Below are 10546 nucleotides of genomic sequence, written 5' to 3'. Positions count from 1 at the left end.
CTGGCTCCTTATTGCTTAAGGATAATTAAGCACATTCCTTATAAAACTAATATACGTACTTGCAGTTGTACAAGGATTTCCTTTCCTTCTTAACACAGGCTTATGCGAAGCCCAACTCAAGAATGTGAACCGAATACTTTTAAGTCTCTAGCCAAAATTACTTTTGGGCTCAAACAAAGTTGAAAGCAGGGCAACGACTATAAGTGAGACGAAATAATGTTTTCAGAGTCCAGAGTCACTTGAGAGAGGGATGGCGCTTTTTCTCTTTCTGTCGTCGGTGTGATTGGGCTTGGGCCCTATAGGCCCAAACAGAGAGGATAGGGGAGAATGTGAGTGAGGGAGAGGGAAATGGGGAACGGGCAACAGGTGTTGCACTCCTGCATGCCCATACGAACGTGGCACTTCCTTAAAGAAACAAATACAACGCTGCCTCTCCTCTCTCCTCTCTGCTATTAAGTAAGAAGAAGAAGAAGAAGAATATACCGATCGATAGAGCTATATATAATGTCGACAATGAGAATGAAACATCTCTCCTCCGTTGCCAAGGATGTTGTACAATTCTGCGCTGTGTAAGTCTTAGTATTATCTTAATTAGCTTTCAACAAACTCGCTATATATGATCATCATGATATTATTCTACGCACATCTCTCCAGGAAACTGAACACATCGGTGGATAAGTTAACGGAGGAATTTGAAGCGACCAGCTCATGGAACAACAAAACGGCGTCGTCGCCCGGTGGCGGTGGTGGTGCTGCTGTTGGCACTTACGCGAGGAAATTTATAGAATTTTGCAGTGCAAAGGGTGTGAGTGAGTTATGCCAAAACAATATTGAGGAAAAGATTGCCGATGGAATCTTTAGTCGTTTCACATTCGACATGATGCTCGCCTGGGAGATTCCCGACTCTGCCCAAGAGGACTCTTTCACCGTAATTAATTCAACTTGCTTTCTTTTCTAAATTTCACCAATTTATTCTTCTGTATCTAGGTTTGTTTTTCTGCATATATATCTACACAGATAATCAACCAAGAATACTTTCAGGACTTCAAAATATGTGCTACAGCTGCACTATGAGTGTGCAATATTCCTCAAGTGAATGATTAACCAATATATATATATATATATATATAACGTAGTCAGACCACTCTAACTTACACATGAAGCACATATATTCATTTTTTGCAACAACAGCAGTACGTACAACAATATAATGATCAAAGTTATTTGGAGCGACTTGGCTGGCTACATAAACTTCTTGGTCTTCATGCATGTTGGGCTCTTATAAGTGAACAGACCTCCGCGCCTCAATCATTTTAATCGGTCAATATTTTCATTTCATTGAACTTGCAATAATATTACATGCTATCGAGCATCCTTCCTACCTCCACCCATGTTATTTTTGGTCTTCCTTTTCTTCTTCCCCTACTGTATTCTGGTTATTATCTATGTATTAACCTTTGTATTTACATGCCATGCAGTTTACTATGTTCTTCTACCCTTCTTATTTATTTTTAAAGATTGAACTAATCTATCTCTCGACTTCTCTCTATAATTATATCCTCTTGTTTACTTGTGTCATATTTTTTGGGGTTTTCAGGAGTGTGTGGCAAAGGAGAAAGAAGACAAAAATGTAGTTGCAAAGTTTCCTCCAGAACAAGATGATGTTTCTTTGTTCTATACAGACCTCATGCCACTTCTAGTAAGCTCCATGAATTTTAGAGCTTCCATTCTATTACATAGTATGAGCAGGCATTGATTATGATCAAAGACTAGTGTTTTGTTTTTCCGGTAAGTATATGTTTTGTTTTTTTTTTTTTTTTCATGATTCTGTCTCGCAGGTTGATAATGAGCGGAACGTTGGAGAAGATGCATTTGTGTGGTTGGGATCACTTGTTCCATTAGTCACAGATGTTGTTAATGGAAGATTTACCTTTGAAACTTTAACAGCACCTACAGGATACCGGCTCCATTTTCCTGCATATGACAAATACCTCAAGGAAATCGACAAGTGAGCGCATTTTTCTGATGTGTAGATGACTGATTGATACAGCATCTGTACACAAATAGTTTCTGTCAAATTAATACCCTCAATCAGAAGAAAGCGTGGGAAAATCTAGTAGTTAAATTTTCTAGTGAAGCAGAGAATATAATTCATTTGGCATGCCACAACTCATTCTTTGGCCTCTGAACAACACTTCAAAAAACTTAAGCTTGTGTGCCTTTTTTATTTTCCTTTTGGTCAGGGAACCTCTTATAGTTCAATGATCAAGTAAACAACATCCACCTGCTTGCACAGTTGCTTTTGAGTGTGTTAAATCCAATACATACTGGGGTAATAGAAGAAGTGTAGCATAACTTAGAAAGCATTAACATGTTAAATTCTGAAAAGTATATCTCTTTATTAACTGTTTTCCATTTTTAGATGTATAAAACATCTGCAAAAACAAGCAAAGCCAAAGGGTGTGGAGCTTGCAGATGATGAATTCATTTTACATGTGGAGGGAACTGCTAGCTCACAAAGAGTGGTACGCCACATCGGAGGAACAAGTTGGCCTGGTATGTTTAATACAGAAGGAAGTTGGTCATCTCTGAGTTTGGATTTTTTTTTTCTTCTGCCAGACATTAAATAATTGCGTCTCTATCTAATTATTCGTGAATATTTTTCATTTTAGGTAAGCTCACCCTGACCAATTACGCACTCTATTTTGAGGCCTCTGGTGTGATAACATATGAAGATGCTCTTAAAATAGACCTTTCAAAGGATAAGGAGCAGAGTGTCAAACCAGCCTCTACAGGACCATGGGGTGCCCCACTTTTTGACAAGGCTATTGTTATCGAGTCTCCGGAGTTGTAAGTGACATATACCATTGCTTATTATTAGAAATGAGTAAATAGTATCACAATTATGGTAAATATGCATCACATCTCTAGTTACAAGGGTTAATTTGACTCATTGGCATTGATTGCTCAAGTACATTTGGATAACACTAAATCTTAAAACATTGCAAGTCCTCCTTGTAGCCTTTGTAGGATGCCATATCCACAAATTAGAAAAACAGCTAGGAATTTGTGTGTTGTTGTTGAATGTCTCGTTTTACCAACTTTTTAGATCAGAGGGGATTGTGCTCGAGTTCCCCGAGGTAACAAGCTCCACAAGGCGTGACCATTGGCTTGCACTAACAAAGGAGATCATGTTGATGCACCAGTTTCTATCAAAATTCAAATTAGAATGTCCAATACAAGCATGGGAGATGCATGCAAGGACAATACTATCAATAATAAGGCTCCATGCAGCAAGGGAAATGCTAAGAATATCTCCCCCTCAACCGACACGATTCTTAATCTTTTCCTTGTTTGAGGAGTTACCCAAGGGGGATTACATTCTAGAAGAGCTTGCTGAGAGTCTAAAGAAGGTCAATAGTGGACATCCATGTAGTGCAAGTTCAATCCTAAGGAGTATGATCATTTCTGAGTCAATTCACTCAAGTGTAGAGGTAACAGAAGTGGGAAAGGAAATTGCAGGTCCAAGTGGTCCAGTTGAAGACACATCCTTATTAGAAAGTGTAATTAATCAAGCAAGAGAGGAAGAGAAGGAAATTGCTATTGCCAAAGCGACCACAGAGGGACTGAAAGAAGAAGGCATCACTGAAAGCACTACTATTTTTATGGTAAGCATCTATAACCCATCCCTGTCAGGATATAGCAGTTGCTATGTAGCATTGAAATTACTCATCTTGAGTAGAAAAGTTTCCAATCCCGTTGTGGGGGGTAGGCTGCATGAAGCATCTTCGTCCATTATGCTTCGGTTCTTTTGGCACTCTCTCTAACCAAATGCCACCAGTTATTTCTCAGCCTGCCTATTTTCCTTATTTTTCTTTCTCGATCTACAAATGCCCATCTTATTTCAATTTATGGGCTTACCACTTTCTCCAGGTATTGTCCTACAATCCTTGGGAATTCATCCTCTTTTCCGAGGATGAATTCCCAAGGATTGTAGGACAATACCTGGAGAAAGTGGTAAGACCATAAATTGAAAACCTCGGAAAAGAGAGGATGAATTCCCTAGGATTGTAGGACAATACCTGGAGAAAGTGGTAAGACCATAAATTGAAAACAAACCAAATATTACACGTCACTGTTATAGGAGATCCACCTGTAAATGCTATGAATGTACAGACCCTAATCCTAAAACATGTTTGTAATTGACAAATTGTACCATACAATATTGCCCTTATTCCTAAAAAAAATTTCCCCAAAACTGAACTACCTTAGGGATCTTCATACTTGAGTAGCATGTCTATTATATGACCATTTAAGTCATCCTTACCTAGCTATCTGATATTCTGATATCTAGTCCATGAGCTTTAAATGGTTGGCAGCTTCTTCTCATTGCTTCAGTTCTGTCGCCTTTTCATTACATACTGATTAGAGGTGGATTTGGTTTTATCCTGTAGGAGCTACTAAAGCCCCTTAGAAATGAGTGGTCTTGGTTTGAAGAAGTCCTCACATGGGAAAGGCCAGCAACCACACTGATTGTGATTGGTGCGGCTCTAATTGTCACCTACAAGTAAGTTTCTTTTTTCACCTTGACTTGTATTTTAACTGAACAAAAGACTTGTGGTGATATCTGATATGTAAGTTTGCAGAGTTGTTCAATAATAAAGAACTTATATGTAGGGAGTGGGTGGGCAAAGCCATAGCAGCTTTCTTGGTTTGGGTGGTTGCGAAGATGATTAGAGCAAGACAGGAAAGAATTGATGAAAAGTGCAATGAGCTAGTTGTGTACACTGCATCTGAACAGACTACAGTTGAAAACATAGTGTCAGCTCAACACGGGGTGCAAACTGTGCATGAGATAGTGAAGAAAGCAAATGTCTCGGTGTTGAAACTGTGGTCAATATTCATTTCAAAGGCCCGCAAGGTATTCATAGTCATGCAATTTTACAATTCACTGCAAATTATTTTCTGAATCAATTGAAGTAATCCTTGAATGTTGCAGCATGCAAATACAGCAATGCTGGTGCTAACTGCAGCCTCAATATTTTTAGCAGTGGTTCCGATGAAGGTGTTTATAATGGGAGCCTTGTTGTATTACTTCACAATGACATTAGTATCAAAGTTAGGTAAGAGTGAGGGGAACAACCAAGGATTTACTAGACGACTGAAAGAATGGTGGGATTCAATTCCAGTTATTCCTGTGTATGTTGTTGATGAGGTTCCCAACAGTCCTAATCGAATAAAATGCGCACAGGCGGAAGGCTAGATTGTTTGTGCAAATGTAAAAATCCTCACCAAAAATGTCTTTTCTTTTTGTTTTTTCTGTGGCAGAACAGAAACAGGTACACGTAATTGCATTGTGTAATCGACTAAGCATGTGTTGTTATAAATTTATCCTGTTTTATCACTAAAGTAAATGCATGAAAATTGGGATTTAAACATTGCAAAGGATGCACATAATCATCTCATCTAAGGTCTCTGTTGGTCTGTCAAAATAAATAAAGGACATTTTCAAGCTTTGTAGAAAGGGTGTTGCATCTTTTGTACGATGGAGGATACCTGTTCTATCATAGAAGCAGAAGCTAACATGAACCAGTGCTAATTGGCAGTTTCCTCCACATTGCACTGAAAGACTGAAACGTTAATTGGCAGTTTCCTACTTCACATTGCACTGAAACGACCTACGACCTGTCCAATCCTTGAGTTGAAATGAAAACTAAAACAACAACAAAAAAGACTAAAGGAGAAAAGACAAAGGTCTGCACTACTAAGTTCAAAAGGCTGAGAATATAGTTACACGCATATGTAACGTGCATAATTTGTAATAATTTGACCTTACAATAAGTAAACCTATTCTTATCTACCTAGTGAGTGAGAGCAGATGGTGGTTCCCTGGGTCCCTAGCTAACATGCCATGATGCTTATTTTTTTCTTGCCTTCTCCAGGTCGGGAAGATCTGCACCAGGATTTTATTTTAAAGTCAAATGAGAGACGGAGAGAGTAATGAGCAAAATAACTAGCATTTCCAAAAGGGCACCATGGTTAACTGAATAATTTGCTCAAGCAAAAATTTACCATTATCTCAAAATGCATTGTACATGTTTCTACACCTTCAAAGACATCGACAAATTAAACTTTAAACTGTAATTACCTAAGACAACTTTTTGATTATTCAGAAAGAGTGCGCAAAAATGCAATGTTTACATTAGAGAAACAATTTGTGAACAGAGTTTCTGATAAATACTGGAAATGATGTCAAATGACTGGATAATATCTGATGTTGCTGGAATTTCTACAATGGTCACATTTGAGTAGACCTAAAAATCAACAGCTCGGACCATTGAAACACTCCACAGAACTGTCTTACATATTTGCAAACCTCACAATGGAGACTGACAAAATGAATAAATCGGTCGTTCAACCACTTTGGAAGGTGGGATAAATTGCTAGGCTCTAATATGAGCTAATCTTATATGAAATGCAGACAGATTCTATTTTGTAAGGAGGAAACCCGACAAGCAATAAGAAAAATACTACACGCACAAGTTTACAAAATTTGGTTCAAAAAAGATCAGGGTAACACTTCAGGTCACGACGTCACGTATGATCCCTAGCCAAACCCCTATGAACTTTTCAGTATCTAGTAACTAATAAAAAAAATCTCTCTTTCCTTTAACGTGGCAAAACAGTGGTTCTAATAATGCAATAGCTACAGGTGGTTAGAGAAGGAAAACCCTCTGCAGAAGCCTGAGACCATGCCTAGGCCTTTTTGGTCCAAAGTTAAGTCTCCATGGTAGTCTAAGTGTCTGATTTAGTAAAATTATAATACATAAATAAACCAAGAGTGATTCTAGAAGTTACTATTCAGTTTTATTAAGGGTATTTATTTGAGTCTGATGTTATTTAAGAGTCCGTTTATGTCTTAGGATATGTACTATGTTTAGTACTTCAAGAGTGTTGTAATCTGGTATTCTAGGAGTCTGGGCTGATGTATTTGATATTAAAGTTTATATATATGCCTATTGCAAGCCTAATCACATTGGAGTGAATAAAACCCGAGTTTTCTTGAAGGCTTGATGCCTCAGTATTTCTTCTTCTACTTTGTTCTCTCTTTCTCTTCCCTGTATCCTCTATTTCTCTGCAACCACAATAGCTAAAACCTTCCCTTCACCTAAAACATTACACTATTTCTTAAATTTATATCCGTCTAAAAGGCAACATAACCATAATTCACTCTCAATATTTCCTGCATCATATCATATAGTAAAAAAAAAAAAAATTTGATCTGGGATTTTGGGTTCAGAAGAAACTTAAATGATCAAGAGATTGAGGAGTTTGCCTCGCTGATGGTTAAGCTAGAAAATGTCCGATTAGTGGAGTCCACACCAGATGAAAGGAGGTGGAAGCTTGAGCCTAATGGGAAATTCTCTTGCAAATCTTTCCATAGCTTCTTAATTAGTGGTGGATCAGATCCAATTTTTCCTCCTGCAAAGTTTATTTGGAAGGTCAAGGTCCCTACTAAGGTGAAGATTTTGGGATGGCTTGTGGTACTGGGGAAGACAAATACATGTGATGTTCTTCAAAGGAGAAGACCAGGAAGTTGTTTTTCTCCTCACTGGTGCATTTTATGCAAAGCTCAAGGGGAAAGTGCTGATCATGTCTTCGTGCATTGTGAAGTGGCTAATTTCTTATGGAAAATATTATTTTGGGAAGCAAGAGTGGACTGGACAACTCCATTAGAGAGAAATGACTTGCTAAGAGAAAACCCCATAGCGTTTGGTAAAGGTAAAAAGGCCAGAACCCTTTGGGGTTGTGGGGTGCTAGCTGTAGTTTCGGTGGTCTGGATGGAAAGAAATAAAAGATTATTTGAAAACTATGGAGGGGTGGAGAAGGAAGACCTGTGGGAGAGAGTCAAGTTTTGGGCATCCTTATGGGTTTCTATTTCTAAGGAATTCAAGGATTATAATCTTTCTTCCATTATTCTTAACTGGCAAGCAGCTGTAGTATAAGCCCCTAAGCCTTGATTAGTATTATTAGACGAGATGCTAGGCCTATAGCCCTAGCTGCCCTCTTTAGATTAAAGAGGACTCCTTGTCCGCCTCCCTGTATCTCGATTTTTGCTTTTTTAATAAAAAGATGTTTCTTCTAAAAAAAAAATATTTCCTGCATCATATCATATAGTAAAAAAAAATAAAAAATTGACTTATCTAATGAATAATGACAAGGACACTAATGGAGGCAATGCACAGTTCTGCCTGTACTCAAACGTATAATTAATCCTGACAGGTGAAATAGAAAGTTGGACTTACAGAGCATTCCTTCATCTTCGCTGCTTCCATCATCTTCACCGATATTCTGCAAAATACAAAATCCATTTTACCTGATTACGTGAACATAATCCATTAATTTAAATGATAAAGGATGTGAATTTACCGCAGCAGCATCATCATCATCATCATCATCATCAGAAGCCAAATTAGCTGCAAAGACCACACGAAAACAAAATACCATCAGAAGAAGCAGGAAAACCTCAGAGAAACTAAACTTGTATAAGGGAACATACAAGTGGAGTCTGGTTCGTCGTCCTCGTCGCACCAATTGTTCCAATCGACCTTAATGTAAGGGGCAGGTTTTTCTTGGGTCTTGAGAAGTCGTTGCCACCAAGCTTTGTTTAGTTTCTGGATGGAGCAGAGGATGTTCCTTGAGCCAGCCTTAGTTTTACAACCCTGCAACAACCAATTCCCGAGCTCCCATCTCTAAGAAGAAAGATAACATTGACATATAATAAATAAATAAATAAACAGAGTGAGAAGTCGAAGAGCTGACCTGAGGTAGTATCTGTCCGTAGAGCTCCAAAGTGAAGTGAAAGGACTCTCCTTGGACTCCGGTGGCGGAGAAGACGAACACGCCCTCCGGCTCACACTTGACGCTTATGTCTTTCGCATCCGGTAACGCCACCGTCAGGTATACTTTATCGGACCGCTGCGCCCAAAGAACCTCCGGGTGCCGACTGCCACCAACAACCAAATTAGATTCCAAAAAACTGAGAGTTGCGGCAAGCAAGAGAGAGATAGATAGAGAGAGAGAGAGAGAGAGAGACCTCATTTGAAGGAGAGCGACAGAGAGAAAGAGAGAGAGAGACAGAGAGACTGGCTCTGTGAAACTGATCGATTATCAACACTCAACCCTAGAATCGTTTGTGGGAGGTGGTCAATTTGCCCAAAAGTTTTAACTTCCAATTTTACCCCCCGCGTCCCATAAGAAAGACAGTCGCTTATATACCAAGTACCAACCATTTATCATCCAGATGCTATGTGTTTGTGAAAGGACCGCACTCGCATCGCATGTGCGTTAAGGTTTTTTCTTTTTCTTTTTCTTTTTCTTTTTCTTAGTATTATGATTTGAGAGAATATAGTCACTCAACTATAAATACTTTAGTCACTCAACCTTCAAATATATTATTTTAGTTACTCAACTTACACATCTTTTCTTACTTTAGTCATTGCCGTCAACTTTAACTTTGAATTCTCATAAATAAAATCATATATCAGGAATATTTTAGTCAGATCGTTAACAAACTTGAATTATTCTTTATACTTTTTCTGCTCCAACTTAACTCTCTCTCTCTCTCTCTCTCTCTCTCTCTCTCTCTCTCTCTCTCTCTCTCTCTCTCTCTCTCTCTCTCTCTCTCTCTCAGTCATCAGCTCATCGAGTAATGATCAATTGGAAAGAAACCCATATATGAATTGCCTATCTTTTGCAGAATTCACAGTGAATCGATTTGGGTTTTCCAAAACTTGAAATACAAAGTCCATAAGCATAGGAATAGGCAGGAAAGATAGTAAACCCAAAATGGGGAATATTCAAGCCACATGGTATTATGGAATTCCATCATCTGTGCTTTTCTTCATCTCGGGATGATTACCTTATGTTTTATTATTATTTGGCGATTGTTTATTTATCAATGCGTGCATTGTCTTTTTGTATTGTTTTTTCTATAATTCACACCACATCTCTACTATTAGATATTGAGGTGTGATCTTTGGTATTAAAGGCTTCACCAAATTTTTGGATTGCTCAAAAATCAAGTTACAACAAAATCTTAAAGACATAAAAATAATAATTTCTGTTTCAAAAAAAAAATGTTTCAAGGGGCATGACCATATAATCCTACGCAAAACAATACCATCTAACCCACAACAATACTTTGTCAAGAACAAAAACTGTCACACGCACGATTTCAAAGAATTTCGACATCGTGGGAGATTCATAGTGTAGATGGTTTCATTGGCAATACAGAAAATCAAACCTACAAAAAGGAAAAACGGAAAATCAAATTCAAGTATGAAAAGTACTTGAAGTTTAGCTTTTACAACTTGGAAGCTCTATCGGCTTTGGTGTGTGAGATCTTCTATTTTTGGAACCCACAAAAAGTACTGATGCGTTATTTCAACAAAAGATTAAGATCCAAAATCACATGATCCTACTTCAAGGTTGTTCACTGCAGTGACTAGTGGAGGGGTATACCAAGATGGTCTCTAGGCCATAA

General features: G+C 38.2%; 2 protein-coding genes across 3 annotated transcripts; one reads left to right on the top strand and one right to left on the bottom strand.

Moving 5' to 3' along the window:
- Nucleotides 1-435: 435 nt before the first annotated feature.
- Nucleotides 436-5398, top strand: LOC112193898. The gene is made up of 10 exons (XM_024334159.2): nucleotides 436-569; nucleotides 655-928; nucleotides 1598-1699; nucleotides 1839-2008; nucleotides 2423-2556; nucleotides 2673-2850; nucleotides 3110-3668; nucleotides 4455-4567; nucleotides 4678-4921; nucleotides 5000-5398. Exons 1-10 carry the CDS (start codon nucleotides 505-507, stop codon nucleotides 5261-5263), a joined length of 2103 nt encoding a protein of 700 aa, XP_024189927.2. The 5' UTR covers nucleotides 436-504; the 3' UTR covers nucleotides 5264-5398.
- Nucleotides 5399-5446: 48 nt separating this feature from the next.
- On the bottom strand, nucleotides 5447-9258 carry LOC112193899 (co-chaperone protein p23-2). Of its 2 annotated transcripts, XR_002934071.2 has the most exons (7): nucleotides 9098-9258; nucleotides 8824-9007; nucleotides 8561-8723; nucleotides 8431-8477; nucleotides 8307-8352; nucleotides 5862-5953; nucleotides 5447-5685 (listed from the first exon to the last, which is right to left on the bottom strand). XR_002934071.2 is itself a non-coding variant. In XM_024334160.2 (6 exons), the coding sequence occupies exons 1-6, from the start codon at nucleotides 9100-9102 to the stop codon at nucleotides 5919-5921; spliced, it is 480 nt and encodes a 159-aa protein (XP_024189928.1). In that variant the 5' UTR covers nucleotides 9103-9258; the 3' UTR covers nucleotides 5736-5918. The 2 variants fall into 2 exon arrangements, 1 of the variants encoding a protein (XP_024189928.1); XM_024334160.2 differs by lacking the exon at nucleotides 5447-5685 and having other exon boundaries at nucleotides 5736-5953.
- Nucleotides 9259-10546: the final 1288 nt, after the last annotated feature.

This window comes from Rosa chinensis, chromosome 3, assembly GCF_002994745.2.
Source record: "Rosa chinensis cultivar Old Blush chromosome 3, RchiOBHm-V2, whole genome shotgun sequence".
NCBI classification, from domain to species: domain Eukaryota; kingdom Viridiplantae; phylum Streptophyta; class Magnoliopsida; order Rosales; family Rosaceae; genus Rosa; species Rosa chinensis.
The sequence above is the reverse complement of the archived record's forward strand: the minus strand, read 5'-3'. Positions and strand labels throughout refer to the sequence as shown.

Bases quoted from the DNA above. Each gene is read 5' to 3' on its own strand.
- LOC112193898 (XM_024334159.2), top strand. From the start codon at position 505: ATGTCGACAATGAGAATGAAACATCTCTCCTCCGTTGCCAAGGATGTT. The intron at 929-1,597 runs GTAATTAATTCA...TGGGGTTTTCAG, and splicing joins CCCAAGAGGACTCTTTCACC to GAGTGTGTGGCAAAGGAGAA. The intron at 4,568-4,677 runs GTAAGTTTCTTT...ACTTATATGTAG, and splicing joins GCTCTAATTGTCACCTACAA to GGAGTGGGTGGGCAAAGCCA.
- LOC112193899 (XM_024334160.2), bottom strand. The intron at 8,478-8,560 runs GTATGTTCCCTT...TGGTCTTTGCAG, and splicing joins CGACGAACCAGACTCCACTT to CTAATTTGGCTTCTGATGAT. The intron at 5,954-8,306 runs GTAAGTCCAACT...ATCCTGGTGCAG, and splicing joins CGAAGATGAAGGAATGCTCT to ATCTTCCCGACCTGGAGAAG.